At 39.3% G+C, this 18006-nt stretch overlaps 2 protein-coding genes across 27 annotated transcripts in view; one reads left to right on the top strand and one right to left on the bottom strand.

Moving 5' to 3' along the window:
* TRIP12 (thyroid hormone receptor interactor 12) overlaps positions 1-13337 on the bottom strand; it is a 119377-nt gene extending 106040 nt beyond the window's left edge. For 11 of the 26 annotated variants that reach the window (XM_016134622.2, XM_016134628.2, XM_016134630.2 and 8 more), the window contains exon 1: positions 12052-12193. The gene's annotated coding sequence lies outside the window, so the exon portion shown is untranslated. Of the gene's footprint in view, positions 1-11413; positions 11948-12051; positions 12312-13047; positions 13280-13317 lie in introns of those variants that run through there. The other 15 variants (XM_036237088.1, XM_016134627.2, XM_016134629.2 and 12 more) reach the window with 8 other exon arrangements.
* Positions 12361-18006, top strand: part of FBXO36 (F-box protein 36) — a 61539-nt gene continuing 55893 nt past the window's right edge. Inside the window, exon 1 of the mRNA XM_016134639.2 lies at positions 12361-12787. Within this exon, the coding sequence (XP_015990125.1) occupies positions 12692-12787 (96 nt within the window). The 5' untranslated portion in view covers positions 12361-12691. The remainder of the gene's footprint in view (positions 12788-18006) is intronic.

The raw sequence follows: 18006 nt of genomic DNA, 5'->3' as shown, positions 1-18006 counted from the left end.
GGGGTGGGGGAGGAGGAGGGAGGTAGACAAGGTAAAGGGGGTCAAATATAGGTGGGTAGGAGGAGGGTGAAGTGGGTAAAGGGGATCAAATAGACGGTAGCTGAAGGAAACTGGACTTTGGGTGGTAAACACAACAGAATATACAGATGTCAAGTTACAATGTACATCTGAAAATTATATAATTTTGTTAACCAATGTTACCCAATAAACTTAATTTTTAACTTAAAAACTTAATATTAAAATAAAAAAATGATTCGTATTCAGGAAAAATAAAAAACTATCAAAAAACCATAAGCCATATCACATATTTAACACTGACCTTACTTATCTGAAACTATTAGTAGTGGTCAAGGAGACTATAATTAGCAATGATAAAACCTTTGAACTGAATCAAATGTAGGGATTGCCCCCCAAAAAACTTTTATATACATATAGTCTAGGTCAAGGATTTTTCCTTTCAATCTTTAAAGCTGCATTTTAGCTGTCCATTAAATTTATTAAGCACCCAAATTATAACATTTTAAAATTAATAAATTCACTGTTAACTATAATTTTACATTTATATATCAACTGTAAGTCATCATTTTTAAAAAAAAAACTATCAGAATTAAAACTACTATTAAACTACTTCTAGGAGCCAATATCCTAATGAAAAAAATTGTAATATAGCAACTATTTGATCACTTAACTCTGAACCAGGCACTGTGCTCAAACTTCACTCTTTAAAAATTCAAAAGAATCCTGTAAAGTATGTATTTTCTATAATTTACATATTAAGTAACTTGCCATGGTCAAACACCTGGCAAACTAGAACACAAGTCCATCTTGCTGCAGAGTCCACCAATACTCTCAAATGACCGTCTGATTCAAGATGGTATCAGAGGAATCCATCATCTCAAACTGTCTTTTTAGATAGACTATCAATAAAAGGAAAATAAAAATGCTTCCTCTCAAAAAGAATGGTTACTAACAATAATAGCTACAACACTGAGCATTTATCCTGTACCAGGCATTGTTCTCTAAGTTTTACATATTAACTAATACAATAAATCTAGGATATAGGCACTATTATTCCCATTTTACAGATGGGGAAACTGAAGTCAAAATAAAGTGACTTACCAAGGTCACACATATAATAGTGTTAAAACCAAGATTTAAGCTGAATCCCAGTATTTGCTCTTAAGCTGCTTTAGTATATACTAAACTTGTTATTACTTAAACATCATCACATTATCTTAAAACAGATGACGCTTCCAATTCCTGTGAACACAGTAAAAGCAACAAGTAATATTCCAGAGCACAAGTTGGCAAACTCCAACACGCAGGCCAAACCTGGCCCACCATTCCATTCCGTAAATGAAGTTTTATCAGAACCGTCCATGGCCACTTTCACACCACAGGAGCAGACTGACCATGACAGAGACTGCATAACCTGCAAAGCCAAAAATATTTTCTATCTGGCACCCTGCAAAAGAAGTCTGCTGACCCTTGTTTTCAAGGATGATATTGTGTCAACCCTCCTCCTAAACTACTCAAATTAATGTACATTTTTATCACTATAAATAAAAATACAGCTACAATTTATCAAGTATATACCATTTATACAAGATCCTAACAAGAATCCACTTTATACCCAAGTAAACTAAGCATCAGAGAACTTAAATGACTTGCCCATGATCACATAGCTAGAACACACAGGAGGAGCATGTTTAAATGCAGTGCCTGGCTTCAAAGATCATGTTCCTTCTGTATGATACTGCCTTCAAAATATATAAATGTGTTTAGCTGTGGAAAAAACAATTTTTTCTAACTAAAGTTCCACGACAAAAATACTCACTTTGAGAAGAAATAAAATGTTCAAGTAAAAGTATGCACAGATATTAATTGGGTCGCACTTTTGTCTTATTTTCCACTATATTTTTCCTGTTGCTTCTAATTGGGTTTATGAGTAACCCAGGGATACTCAGAGCATAGGAAGAATATGATATATCCTCCTATGTAAAGATATGGGGCAAAGAACTCATAAAAAAATAAAAATAAAAAAATGCAAAACATATTTTCTCAGTAAACTCTGCCACTGAAAAATTATATCCTCTTTGACAGACTCTCATCCACTTCATTACACTCATTGTCTAGAATGTTCAACTCCCTATCCATCTCCACCCCACCTACCTTCCCATCTCCGTCCCCTGGAGAGTGCTAACCTATGTAAAGTACCACTCAGGAAGGATTCGAAGAGGTTAGCAGCTGTTACTATTATTCATAAAGCCTTGTCTTATTATTCTTATCCCATTAACCTCCCCCACCAGTGGACTGATCTAGATCACTACTAGAGTATATTATGCACATTTAAAGAAAAGCAGCATCAGAAAAGTATTGAGGACTTGAATTCAGAATTCCACTTGGTCAAGTATACATATATGCAGACAATACAACCTTTGCGAAAAATACTCTGGTAATATGTTTACCATATGCTCTATTCCAAACACTTAGTCACCTGATGAAGCATCTGAATAATACCTCAGAATTCAGTTTGAGTATTTATAGTTTTGTTCACAAGTTTACCACCCTCCCTTTGAGGACCACAAGGTTAAGGACCACACCTTATATATTTTACATAATCCCAAATCTTGACCTAGGTCTTGAAATAAAAGGTGTTCTAAAATATTTACGTACTATTTGCTTACTGTTGGTACACATTAATTTTTTCTCCACTGCTAACTTCAGACTAACTTCATTGAGAATAGAGATGTCTTAAATGATTGTTTTTCTAGATGAGAGTATTAACGCAATTCGAACAACACCTTTAACAAGATAAATGCAACAAGCAGTTGCTGGAAGCAAGGAAATTTCTTCCCTTGCACCATGACTCTAATATTAGCTCTTAAGGCAGAAATAATTGCAGAATTTTTTAGAACCATGGTTTTACCAACTCTTTGATTTTACATTCCTTAAAAGAACTATAGATAAAGGCATTCCTAAACTTAAAACTCATTCAATATGGAAACTTCCCAAATCCTTTACTATCACATTAAAAATTTAAATTAAGCTCAACAGGCATCCTAAAAAAGTTTTAAGTTTCTCTAAATATAGTAGACTCTCAAGTTAATTGTGCAATTATGAATTAACTTTAGTAACAAGAAACAAAGCATTAATAAGCTGAATAAAGTAAACACAGAAATGAAGAAGGCCCACCACAGAGAAAAGAAATGCTGCTATTCCAGCAAGCATCAAGTTTACCGATTCCTTAGCTAATTCAAGAAATATAAATTATCATTTAAAACAGATGCTATGACAACGATCCCAAATGATGGTCTAGTATCTCTTCAGTTAATTCTTCTGAGTAGTACTTAAGTTTGTGTAATGAGATGATACCTGGGGGGAAATGGCATGACCTAATATTCAGGCAGCTGAAAAGTAATACTAGATGGTTAGAAGAGGCAGCAGATTATCTTACAGTGCACCACACCAAAGGCTGAAATTCCCCGAGTCTTACCTCACGGCAGCAACTGGAAGGGCAAAACTTTTCAAAAGGCAGGGTGAAGAAAAGAATTAAAAAAAAGGAGATGAACTCTGCAATTAACAGTCTCGTTTCTGAGAAAACTATTTTGAGGCCAAAATGTAAAAACCGACACAAAAGTTCGTAACGATAACTGAGAAACATAACAAGTAGGGTTTGATCACCAAGTTTAAGTACCGAAATCTTCTCAAAGATCAGATGAATTGTTGCCATCTACTGGAAGAAGGGCACAAATGCATTTGAATCTGAGATACAGGGGTAGAAGAGATCAGGTCAAATTTCCTCTTGAGACTAAGCAGCTTTCCCTAAATGGACAGAACTGAAGATACATGCTTCATAATCGCAAAAAAATAGGAAGGTGCATAACTGTATCGCACAAAAACAGGCACTCTTGCCTGTTGCAGCAGTAAAATACAGACTTTCCAAATGTTTATATTCTCAAGTCCACAATCCCCCACAAATTTTGGACTATACGGCCTTCACAGGTATTATTTTAAGCCATAAACTTTGCACTAACAGCTAGCATCTCCACACAAGAATCAAATGAATTCAAACTGCAGTCAGCAAAGTCTACAAGAACAAAAGCAGCTGAAGAAAGTTAAAATTATGGCTACCAGAACCCTGACCAAAATATTATTCCCTTTATTTTCTCTTCAGCCACCACCCATCCTCATTTTCCACCTCTGAAATCTTGTGGATACTCTTATAAAAGGGTAACAAATACTACTACTATTCTTCAAACCAGAACGCTGGGCAAATATTTTATTAAAACATTTAACTTGATTAAACTGAATATTAATTTGCATTTTAAAAGTATGTAAATACTTAATCCACAATTAGCTTTTGTTTTAAACATTTTTTACTGCATTAGATACTAAAGTTTTTCCTATAAGACTGATAAATTAGAGTAACTCACAAAAAAATAATGCATTAATTCTCAAACAGTGCTGATATTTTTTTTTAATCTCTGAATAAATAGTTGAATGTGTTAAGGCAAAATGATTGCCAGGTTCCTCTAAAGGAAGAATTCTGACTCAACAGAGGAGCAGTGGGAGTCATTTAGACACTTAACCAGCTCTTGCTTATTGAACAAAACTATTTTAACTATTATGTAGGGAAAGTAAACACGAAGTTTAACTTCCACTCCTTCTATCACCCCAAAACTTACCCCAAAAACCCTCACATGCAGTTCTAGAAAGGGAAGCAGTTTCATAAGATAAATACAGTCTAAAAGCATTTTCTTTTCATTTACAAATTGAATATTTTTGTACACTTTTTTCATGTTATCTCTGCCCATTCAGGAATCAGTAAGTTCAACATGCCTATGTGTTAAATCTAATTTGTTAATCTCCCATTTAAGAACCTCAATAAGGTTAGCCTAAATTTCCTGTAAATTCATAAATGTGGCCCCTCTACTCCAGAGAGCCAATTTATCTTAACATTAGACTCTCATCACAACTATACCTTTAAGCTCCCTACTCTTCCACACCTACCAAAACAATCAGGTCCAATCCAAGTTCCTCATGTCCCCATGAAGTCTCTCTCAGAAATATCAATCCAGGACTGAATCTCTTCTGAGTAACCACTGTATAAAACTCGACTTTGTACCTAATAATAGGCACAATGTTATATGTTGTGTTCTACTGCCATAATTTGAACTTATCTGCAGTTAAGTACACTTTAACATAAGAGTTCCCATTTTATGATCTCTCATTTCTCCTCAGCACTCTCCAGGACAGACCTTGTATGGAACCAGAGACACACACACGGGCTGCTGAGGAAAACATGTATAATGAAGGCACTTTCAACAATTCAGTAAAGCCAAAAATCATGCCCTAATTCATCTGTTTCTTAATTTAGATTCTCATTATCAGGTTTTCTAAATGCAGGTTTCCTGCATTTAGAATACTTACAGAATACTTCTCTGTGTTAAATACTATACTATATATATAGTTATCGGATAAGTTAGAATACTTCTCTATGCTAAATACTATACTATATAGTTATCAATAAGTTAGATAACTTAAATGATTATCAATTAAATGAAACATAACGGAACTCAAGAGGACAAGAACTATGGCTTAAGTCCCTTTCGTATTCCTCCCAGCACAGTCCTAGCACTCGATGATGAGGTTGCACAGTTAGCGCTTGATAAATATATAATGGTAAATAGACTCTTATCTACTAATAAACATCATCCCCAAATGTTAAACCTGGGGTAAACATGTTATCAAAATAGTCTAATGCCTTAACAATCCCTTAAGTAGCTGACTGTAATGAGCCTAATTCTGAAAAAATTATATTCTAGGATCCTATACACAGCTACCAAACGCTGAAATACTAAAATAGGCAAGCTGACAGTAAACTATGGCAAATGATGCTAATATTATTTCACAATATAGTTTCTCAATATGTCACCAAAACAAAGTCTACCACTGCCACCTATCGTGTACGACGCATCATGTTAGTAACCATGTGTCAGCCACCAACCATGTGTCAGCCACCATGGGAATAAAACCTTTTACCCCAAAAAGCCAAAGATCTTTCTAGTAAAGATGTAAAGAACTAATCATATCAGACTGAAAGCCCTAAGTGAAATAGAATACCATAGAAAGGAGTAGTGGGGAGGAGAGTGAAGAGTAAAAATCTTACCGGAGCCACTGGAAGAGAGTGAGTATATGTAGGGATAAGAGACACAAGATGGAGGAGGGGTTATCAATCTGGTAAACAAAACAATCAAAGTCAGAGCAAGAATAAAGTTCCCGAGTGTGTTCAGACAGGAACAAGCAACTCAATCTGACTGCATGCAGCCAAAGGTGCAAAACTGACAGGATTACCAAATACTGGGGCCGTAGCAGCAGTCACAGCATTTTCATATATCTGTTGTTTACATGGCAACTATAATAAGCACCTGGTTTTTGAGAATTTAAAAAAAGGGAAGGGACACCTCCATATATATGATCTATGAACCTGTCCTATAAAGACACGAAGCAACTTAAATAACTCATTTTCAGATGGGTTATCTATAAAAACTCACTCTGGGTTTCCAGGGCATCACATACATTTACCAGGTCTTCAAAATGAGTTAATCTGACCTTAAGAAGATGGCACGAGGTACATCTATTTATTCAGAATGCTGCCCACGGGTGGAATGAGTAGGAGTTTTGAAGTCGGAGGAGAATTCATTGGTTATGACAGCCAAAAAGTTGATTAAAATACACACTGAAATGCTGTAACTACAAGTCATGAAGGCTTCTTGATAGACATTTCAGCTTATAAATAGCCTTCAAAGTCCTGCATGAATGACATCACATTTATAGAAATATATCCTTTCTAAAAAGAAACAAAGGAAAACAAAAATTATGTATAAAACTTAATTTTGTATTTAATATGCACACTGTATCAAAACATAGTTAGGTCTTCAATGTTTCATTTAAATGATCAACTACTATATGCAAATAATAGACAACTAAAAAATATGAAATGGCTTGCCCTAAGTTTTCAGTATCTATGATTTAAAGTAACTTGCAGTCTCTAAAATATATACCAATAGATTAAAAAGAAAACTCCCAGCATCTTTAGCATTAATGATCCAAAATATTTATCAAAACAAACAGGACAAATAAACCATTATTAAATATTTTCACTTATCATTTTATTCTCACAACACTTATTCCTTCAGTAAACATTTAAAGGATTATTACAGGCCAGGCACTTCAAGGAATTCATAATCAGCTACAGAATATTACCGTATTATATTTTCCGGTGGGGTATCTACATACATAATAGAAGTATGTTTCTAGATAGAAAGACGTTACCAAATGAGGAAATGGTCAATGCTACCTTGAAACCAGTGGAGGGAGGGCCCTGGAGCTCCAATCCAACTTTGTAGCCTAATTTCCTAAATAGGGTGTTTAGCATATAAATGACAATTATCTCTAGATTAGGTGGCAAGAAACTATACTTTTCAGTTGAAATTCACAAAGGTTAATTAGTTGCCTAGGACACAAAGATAGAAAAGGCCTTGCCAGGACTGGAACCCAAGTCTTTTACCTTCATATCAGGTAGATACTAGAAAGAACAGAATAGCAGGCAGTATCACACTAGGCCACTAGGATGACTTTATAAATCGCGCATAACCATGCTTTATTTGGCAGCACATATACTGAAATCACACATAACCACAAAACTGACTGACCAATGGCTTCTGCACACTCAAGACAAAACAGGTAAGTCTGAATAACAGACAACTTCCTTTTTTTTCCTGGCCAATCCAGTTTTAATGAAACTACAAAAATCACAACCAAAACCTAAAAGGCCTGAGATAAACTACTAAGCAACCTTAATCAGTCTAGGAAAAACTTCTTTTGCCAATAACCAGAAACTATCAATAAGTTAGGATTCGATTTAGTTAAAGAACTGAATTTTTTAAGTTTATTGGGGTAACATTGGTTAATGACATTATGTAAGTTTCAGGTGTACAAGGGAATTGCATTTTAAAAAATCCAGGACATTAGCCAAGTTAAATTTTACTCAAATCAAAATCAAGAAACTGGTTCGGCATCACTATATTTATGTATTTATTACAAATAAACAGCACCCAGTATGTACAGAGTAAACTAACAGACCTGGTAGAGACTATAAAGGAGGTTGGGCCTTTGAGAAATCCATAATATAGTTATTTCAACTATACGCAGGCACTGTTAAAAAAAATACACAAATGTAAAGCTACCATTACATGCCAAGAACTACAAACATCAAGATTATGTAACAATTTACAAATTGTATTTATTGTATAATATCCACCAAATTCTTATTCCTGTACTCTATCCAGGCGCTCTGATGGCACAGTAGTCAGGAAGATGTGAAGAAGCTGTGACCACTAAATCGAACAGTATCCTGAGGAATCTGCTGGGGCCAAAATACTTTCCAAGCAGGAAGACTGGTTGCATAATTAGCAAGACAAGGCTAACATTATTGGTTTGGAGTGGAAAGGAAAATGCGTATTATTTTCAACCAGGATTATGAGCACGCCTTCACACAAATCACAGTGATATAAAATAATCTTTGCCCTCAGGAAGGCTATAATCCAGTCAGGGAAACAAAAGCACTCTAATCCCAAAATGAAGCATACATAGATAACTAAGAAATAAAAGCTAAAGTTTTTAAGGGAGTGACGTGAAGGGGTGAGATGAAATGAACCTAAAACGAGGGAAAAGCACAGGTCAGGCTGCCAGAAGCAAAAACTTGAGTGAAGATGAGAAACAAGCAGGTTGGCTTTTTCAACTTGAGTCCACCAAATTACCTCAGAAAACAGGGAAAAATAAAAAGGCAATTGTTATCACATTTGCTCAAAAAGATCCCCCACTTATCCACTTAAAATTTTTTAAAAAAAGAAAGAAAAACCTCCCTAGATTCTGTTAAAAAAAAAGATTGATTCAGGAATTTCTTTGTGTATGATAATTAGAAACAATTTCATAAGAGCCACAACCAAGAATAGGTACACATTTCATCAATAATTAAAATGTAAAGAAACTTGTCTAAAATTTCTCTAAAGGGGACTAACAAATTTATTCAGTAGACTGTCTGAAAGTTATCTAGCATGCTGATGAAAAAAATTATTTTATCAGAGAGAAACTGGGCCCAAGTTCTACCACCAATTTAGAAGCAATTTCAAATTAACATGTGTTATAATTTTTTACATTCGACCCACCTTACATCAACAATCCCCCTAAATACCACCACTGGTGAGAGACTATCTTTGTATTAATGGCCTCAAAAAAGCTAATGTAATTTCCTGAAACTAACAATGCCTTACACTTATGTCATGGTTTGTAGTTTTTCATAGCCATTACCCCCATTTTACAAATAAAATAAATGGAGAGTAAGTGAATAGCTCAAGGTCACACACACACACACACACACACACACACACACACACACACACACACACGCTGGACGGATATGAATTCCCAGGCCTGTATATATCTCTTTACTAGGGTGATGTCTTTAAAATCAGATCATATAACCTTATCTATGTAACATAAATCCAGTAATCTTAAAATCAGAATGGAAAAGTAAACATTACTTCAAATTTAGTTTGCTAGAAATCACTGATGTTACCCTGGCCTAGCATACCCTTCATCCATAAAACGTAATTATTTTAGTTTAGCGCCTTCTGGAACTCTTAACTGCCAAATGTTCTAAAACTTTTAGAAAAACTAAACAAAAAGCCTGTTCATGGACACAACCTAAGTAGTAAATGTCAGCTGAGCAGATTTAAAAATCACTCAAACTCCTGAAAAAATGGGGAGCAAATGGAAATGATAATAATCCTAATTAAAGTTCTTCAATTCTTATGGATATTGGCACATTTATAGAAAGGCAGATGTGGACAAAGCTCACAAACCCCAATCATATTAATGTGCTCTCCTAAACTTAAATTTAGTAAAAACTCCCCAATCTCACCAAAATGTTATAACAGCCACATTAATTCAATATTCTGGGGGATGATCATGGAAGCAGGGAGTTTCAAAGAATTCAAAATTGTGTTAACTCTAAAATTTACACTTAATACTGATCTCTTTGCATGATGTAAAATATGAAAATAAACCTCATTAACACCCTTTGCAATTTAATGTTTCTAAACCTGATAATTCCACTCCTCAACCCTGCTTCCCTTCTCCACACACCCCCCCTTCCAACCTCCCGTGTAAATGCGACACACACAGGCCTCATATATAGGCCTCTTGCCTTTTTCTCTTAACAACTAGGACCTTTGTTCTGAGCGTCGGTTTTTTACCCCACTCAATAGCTCTTTCAACTTTCTACCCCATTTTTTTTTTTTTTTTTTTTTGGTCTTGTTTTTAGAGAGGAGATTCTGAGCTTGAACTTTCCGGGCCTTAAAAAAGTGAAATGCCAAAAATACCTAAGGAGACTGGAGAGGACTACAAAGTTAAACACACCACTAAACGGCCTACAACACAGTAAAGCCCGGGGATCGGGTGATTTGGCAGCCCAGGCAAGACCGGGGAACGCCGACTAGCAGGGAGACAGCAGGGGGGCAGTTAGACGTCCCCTCGGAACAGATTCACTGCGCTGGCAAACGTAACCCCCCGCCCCCAACGAACGTTTACACACTAACACATTCCCTCCCCCAATTAACTAACAAAGCAATTAAACCATTCCCACCACCAGACCCGAAACTTAAGCTAAGCCTCCCCCTGACAAAACGGCGTTATCAAAAACAAACAAATCTGTCTAAGGGCTGAGCAGCAGCCCCTTCCGTTCTCTCCTGACCACGCAGGGTAAACCAATCCCCTCCCGTCCCCCCAGCAGGAGTTTAAATGCCTAAGTTATTTACCCCCCGATTCGCATGTTTTTAAATCTCTGTTCATTTTTCCCTCTAAAAAAATACAGGCTTTCTCTTATTCTGAGAAAGGAGACGGCACGGAGGATAGGATTGGGGGTTTTACAATCTTCGTGATTTCGACTCCCCTCTAACTTGTTTCTAACTGGAAACCCACTCACTGTGCAGAAGCACGGAGGAGGCTGAGCTGAATGGACGAGCGTTATAAGAGGTTTTATGTAATCCACATATAAAGTAACCGCCTGACTCGCTTTGAATGCTAATACGGTCGGAGTGACTACTGGTCCACCCCCCCCCCCACCTAGTCTGTACCCCTCTCCCTGATTCTCATTCTAATCTATCTAGAAGGATGCTCCGCTCCTCTCAGCCAAGTTTCTCGGCCTCTTCCAGGGTCCCCTGCATGCCCGCCTCGTCGTCACCCTCCTTCAGTCTCAACTTCCCACGACTGAAGAAACTGCCAAGCGCGGACCCCGTCTCCGGCCTCGCCCGCCCTCAACCGTCCCCCTTGGCAGTAAACCCCTTACTGCGGTCTAAAGTCACTCCGGCCTCTCCCTCCTCTGACCCTGGCTTCCCACAACTGTTGTCACTCGAGCTGCTCCCTAGTTTCCATTTCCGGGCCGTCCCCGGCCCTGGAGCCTCCCCTCTCCCGATTTCCGGGCCCCCCATCCCATTTCCGGGGAACCCTTGCCGTCTTCACACCCCACACCTGCACTTCCGGCCCCCCACTTTCTCTCTTCCTAGACGCCCTCCAAGCTCCAAAACCCACTTCCGGCCCCCCCCGACCCCCGCCGGGCTCTCTAAGACCCGCAAGCCTTACCCCGGTTCTGTGAAGGGCCCTCCTCATTGCGGAGGGCCGAAGTGGGGGACCCAGCGACCCCCCGCCCCCCACCCGCTCCCGCCCGGTCCGGGTCCAGGTCTCTTTGGCCGTGGTCTCCCTCAAGCGCCTCGCCCGTCAACCCCTAGCCCGGTCCTTCCGCGGGCCCAAAGCCGCCGCCGGGAACAGGCCGAGCAGGAGCCGAATCGCGGCGATGACACAACCGGGCTTCCTGGGACTTTCTGTTCCAGCTCCTCCCCCCCTCCCACCCCGTCACCCTCCAACCCCTCGGCACAGCCCCCTCCCCCCTAGGCCTGGCCTCACCGCTCCCAACTGCACCCCAGTTACCTAGTTGAGCCCCAAAGTCTCCGGTCCGGACTCGGTGGCGCGGCAGTAACTTCCACTCGCTCCCCCCACCCCCCCCCCCGGCGGCGGCGACGGCGGCGGCGGCGGCTCCTCGGGTCCCTTCAATTATCAGCTGAGCCGCAGCACCGCGCCGGCGTGCGCCTCCGCCCGCGCCGCCTCCTTCCCCGCCCGTTCCAACACCCTCCGGGAACTACTTTTCCCTTAGGTCGCGCTGACGGGTTTGTCCGCGGGACGGGCCCCGCCGCCTACTCGCAACCCATCGCATCGCCCCTCCCTCCCCCACCGCCCGGCTCCACTCCCTCAGCGGCCTGCGATCTCCTCCCGATCCCTTCAAGGGACCAGGAAGGGGAATGTGAGGCTTCGCTCGGTATCCCTCCGCCGGGGTCACCCCCTCCCCTCCGTAATAGCAGGAACTAATTCCCCTTCGGGTCACCGGGACCTGAGGTGGAAATTTCACGGATCGGGGCTCCCTAAGGCCCTTGGAAAAGGGGACGATCACCCCAAGTTAGAAACCCCTGTTGGCGCAAAAGCGGGTTCAATTTAAACTAGGGCTTTGGCCCCATGACCTCAATCAAACCCCGCCCCTTCCTGGTTGTCTTAGCGACGGCGGTGGCGTCCCAAGATGGCGTCGTGGCTCCCGGAGACCCTGTTCGAAATTGTAGGACAAGGCCCGGCGCCGAGCAAAGACTATTACCAGTTATTGGTCACCCGATCCCAGGCAAGTGCGAGCCGCGGTTTGCCCTCTCTACTAACTCCCTGCCCGCTCCGGTGGAGCCCGGAACGCGGGCGGCGCTAGGCCGAGAGGGACTGGCCCGCCGGAAGCGCCCGGTCCCGGCTCGGAATCGGGAGATTTCCCTCGTCACCTCGGCCTCCGGTCGGCCCCGCGGCCCGCCTGTCCGTTCCCCGCCCCAGCCCCGCTCGTCCCCAGCGAGCTTTCTTTGCCTCCCCACAATCCCTTCCTGCCGCCGGGGTTCCTACCCGCAGAGTTCCCTCCGCGCGAAGAGAAAAACAGGCGTCCCGGGCGTGCGTGCAGCCTCACCTCGGCGTGGGAAGGAGGGAAAGAAAGACTCAGCCAAGTGTCCCGAGGAGGAGCCGGCAGGGGAGGGGAGGAAAGGACGATCCTTTTCCAGGGTAGGACTTAATCCTGGGGGATTTCTGAAATCTTACTGTGATCTTTCCGGAGACCACGGCCACATCGTAACTTCCTTATTTCTAGTTGGAACTGGTCGTGCAGAGCTTTCCCCTTACCTTTTTGGAGCCTTTCTATCCCATTGAAAGTGTGAGGGGGGTGGTACAAGAATGTTTCAGCTGCTCTGCGCGTCGGCCCCACCCATAATGACATCTGCTCCACAACAATAAGACCGAGGATTATGTTATCGCTGGAGTAAAGTAACCATCGGCCTATTTTTATGACTACTTTAGCTATTGGAGGTGGGCTTTCGGATGATTTATTGTGCCCATGAAATAACCGACTTGAAATGGGCCTCCACTCGGAACGCGTTTTTGAGTCTTGGCTCAGCTTACGCCTGTCAACTGAGCTATTCGTGCACCTTGCACTTAGGAGATGGTATTCCTAGAAAATGAAATTTGGAACTTCGTGTATATTTGTTTTGGTGTAAATATTGAATATTTTATCAAATTTTCTATCAGCCCTTAACGTAGGCAGAGAATGGTTTTTTTATAGGTCCAAAAGCACCTTTTAAAATAGAAATAATACATATTTTATTTTTTTAATTTAAGATTTGTAAATATTACAAGTGTAATACTAATATTGCAATGTGATGGTCTGTAAAAGTTAAATTTTTTGTTAAACCATTTTTGGGGAATGTTTACACATTAGCTGTGATTTCTTAAGTGCTGAAATTTATGTTTTTGTACATTTTTTTAGGATTGACTATTTTCCATTCTCTTTAAGATGCATGATTCTAACAGTTCTTCACTTTCTAACATGAGTGATTGAAAACAATAATATCTTACCCCTGTTCCTACTTCATTCTGTTTTCATGTACCTCAACTCAAGTAAGAATGTTCTGTTTTTTTGTTTTACCTCCATTTCCATAATTTGTCTTTAACATTTTTTTGAGCATTTCTTTTCTTTTTTTGAGGGTTTGGAATTAAAAGTGTGCTATGCTCTAAGCCTCAACAAGTTAGATATTTGTTTACCATTTTATTTTAGTAAATTAACCGTAGGAACACTCCTGGCATTAGTTTTCACTAAGAATGCCTCTGTTTCTGATGTCCTTCCAACTTTGCTCTCTACTTGGGCACATGCCTTCCTTTACTGTTTTATGCCCCTCTCCAGTATTCTTAATTTTCTTTTCTTTTTTCTTTTTTTTGGCAGATCAAAAAAAAAAAATCTCTCATTTATTTTAGGACTTATTCTTTCTGTCAGTTGTTTATGTTATAAAATCCCTTTCAAGATCTGATTCATTTTCTTTTAAGCAAATTGGAGATATTCACTACAGTTCTACTAGTGAGAGGTAATCTCAAATCTGATTAATTCACTCTTTTTAAAGTAAAATTTGTTGTAAAAAAAATAGTAAGCCAAAAAATAGTCTTTTCAGTCAACTGTCTTGAGAATACGCTATTTTGTAACCACAAGATCATTTTCTAAGTCTCAACACAGGAAACCAAACATCCAGTAAGAGGTGGTCTGACATAAATAAGTACTGAAAGACTAAAGTGAAATGTGTTTCATAAGATGGACTTTTTTCTGTGGTGACTTTATAAAATTGATTCCTGTATATTTTTTCTCTTTCTGCCTTTATTCCCCCCAAATTTTATGTATTATCCAAAATATGCCCCAGATTTAGATGGCTCCTTCTTCAACTGATTCCCTTTTTTATTCTTTTCTACTGCATTTATTTTTATTGCCTTTAAATCCAAATAACTGCACAGTTGACATGGATTTGAAGACTGATATTTCACATCATTAGTGTCATATCACTATTGGCAAAGTCCAAAATATAAATGTTGTACATAAATATTTCCTTTGATTTCTTAGACAGTAACATTAAAAATAACATTTTAGGCATATAGGCATTTCCAGTTAATTGATGCCATGTTTTTGTTTGTTTTTTTGTTTTTGTTTGTTTATTTTTCAAAAAAAGAACTTATGGAATACAGCTTTGGGTCAATGTAGTTTAATGCTCAAATCTGATCTTTATAACGATGATCTGAAGGCTTAGAAAAATCAGTACACCGCTTTCTAAATCAAAGATTTACCCAATCATCCTTACTCTAGTTTTAGTCGTGTGTGTGTGTATAGGATTCTAATTCTTCAAAAACTGGTAGTTTATAATAAGTTTTAAGGCTAGAAAGACTCTTGAATTTTATTTACACCAGGGATATTTCACACTTAGGTTCTATGAAAGTCTTAAGTTGTGTTCCTGATTGAAGATCCTTTCCTTAATTTCAATCAGCAACGTGGCTTTTAAGAATGGGAATTCTTATAAGATTTCTTGTAAGATTCTTATAGGATTCCCGACTTCCAAGAATTTATCATTCACTCAACAAATTTGTACTGAACACCTTTTATATACCAGGTACTGTTCTAGATGCTGGGAAATAATCAGTGAACCAAGCAGTCCCTCCCTTCATGGAGCATCTGATATACTGGGTAGAACTATAGTTAGTGATTTGATTTATATAAACACTTAAATGGTTTAACTTCTGTATTTTTTTTGTTGTTTCAAGTCCAAAGGAAGTTCATGAGTAATTGCTACATTAATAAATAGCACAGACATTTTAAAATCTGTACGTATAGAGGAAGCAAAACTCACTTTAGAATGGGAGCTCCAGGAGGATACTATTGAAAGTATTTTGCTCTTGAAATTCTGGCTTCTTTGTGCTCTCAAAATGGAAGCGCTGCTTAAGGTGGTCAGAACTGGGGTGGCTTAGGTTTAATGTGGCCAATACTAAAAAACTGCTAGAAATAGTAATTATACACTAACTAGATGAGAATTAGCAGATACTGCCTCTTGCAGCCAATAACACAGGTGGTGGTCCCTACAGCACCAGCATGTCCTGTTCACTCCAGCAGAAGAAAATTGCGTAGTAGATTAGTCTTATTTATCTTGCTAAATCCTACTCAAAACTCTAAAAAGATACCGAAGCTAACCTTATCTAAAAAAAAATCCAAAAGCTCACTCCCCAAAAAATGGCAAATGTTTTTGATATGCTTTAGAGCTGTGGTAGCACTGACAAACTGAGGTCACATGCAAGCCCGCGACAGCAAACTGTCATCTCAAAGACTTCTGAATAAGGAATTTAAGAAAACTAAACTTGGTGGCTGTTGTTTAAGAGACTTTGCAACAAAGAATTGTGCCAATGCCATTTCAAGCTACAGACCAATTTTAAAGATTTAAAATGTGAGTACAGTCTAATAAAAATGTTAATACATGCACCCTTTGACCCAGCAAATCCATATCTAGGATTTTATATCCAAAAATGCTTTCACATGTATGCATGGGTATGTTAGCAAGTATGTTCACCAAAGTAAAAACTGTTAAAACACCTTCCTATAGGATACTATACAACTGCTTTAAACTGACGTGATAGATCTCTTACTTATTCAGTAGGTTAAATAAAACATTAAGAAAATCACATTGCTTGTTTAAACACAGTATGATCCCGCTGAAAAAAACAACAACAGTTTTATTTTATTTTAAATAAATGTTAGAGGAAAAGGTTAGAGTGATGTGCTCTTAGGGATTGCTTTCACCTTTTGCATTACATATTTCTGAAAGGTCTCAATTTTTCTACAATGAGCATTTGCTTTTATTACCAGAGAAAAGCAATAGAGATTTAAAATGAAAACATAAATGAATAACTCTTAACTCAGAGAAATCGCCCTACTCCGCTCCAGCTACAGCTGTTTCGCCAGCATTACCTTCCGCATTAAATGATGGGTAGCATTAATAACTTGTCACCAAAAATCCTGCTGTGTTTTGGGGTTTTTTGTGGGGCGGAGGGGTAGTTTTAATTCTACAAATTTATAAACAGGTTAATGGTTACTTGTGAAATTTTAAGGAGATTTAGTGTCTAGAAACTCCCAACCTTTTTTTGTGGGGTTTTTTTTTTTCGATGTAGATAATAATTACTTTTGAGAAACTAAAAGATTGCCCTCTCTTGCCTTGTTGGGCGTGAGATAGTACTACTGAGCCTAAAAAAAAAAAAAGAAAAAAAAAAAGCAGAGTGAAATAAGATAAAGGTGGTGCACTGAATAGATTTATTTGCCCACCAATAAAGCTTAGAGAACAGAATTTCTCAAGTTAATTAAAATGATATTAAGCAGATACCAGATTGCACATTTGGGGAGCTGGATGGGGTACAGTGAACTTGATATCCTGACAGTATTTTCCCGTAGGACCCAGGAAGCCCTAAATCATGCTCTGTTGTAGGCCTTCCCCCGACGTGAAGTCCCCAAGAGTCAAATACATAGGGAAGATAAAGCAGAGGAGAGTAACCGGGTTTGCATTTGCTTCCTCTTTCCTTGGCCCTAATGGAACCTGCCCACCGATGGAGCTGAATGTTTCTGCAGACCTCAAAGCTGCATTGCCCATTCCGCCCAGTGGGCACCGGCCACAGCCAAACTTCCCACACATAACTGCTGCTTCTTTGAAAGCCCCAAAGTCAGCGCAATACTTACTTGCTTTCATTTATTTTCCTCTTCCCTGTTATTTATGGCTTGACTTACCCCCTCTTTTTCAGCTGTCTTGTCTCCCATGGTCCCTCGTTTTTCCCTCTGCCGTTAAAAGGTAGGTTTTCCCCTTCTTCACTGCAGTTTAGAACGAGCCCCACCCTGCTCGAGGAGGGTTTTGGTTTTCCCTGCTGCTCTTCCTGACAGCAGCACCTGCCGTAAACATACCCTTCCCTGCCCTACAGGTTGGGCCAGGTGTTTATCCCTCTGGTTACTCTTCTATTCCTCATATCTGA

The sequence above is a fragment of the Rousettus aegyptiacus genome, unplaced genomic scaffold (genome assembly GCF_014176215.1).
Source record: "Rousettus aegyptiacus isolate mRouAeg1 unplaced genomic scaffold, mRouAeg1.p scaffold_m13_p_2, whole genome shotgun sequence".
Lineage (NCBI taxonomy): Eukaryota > Metazoa > Chordata > Mammalia > Chiroptera > Pteropodidae > Rousettus > Rousettus aegyptiacus.
This window is presented reverse-complemented; position numbering and strand designations above follow the sequence as displayed.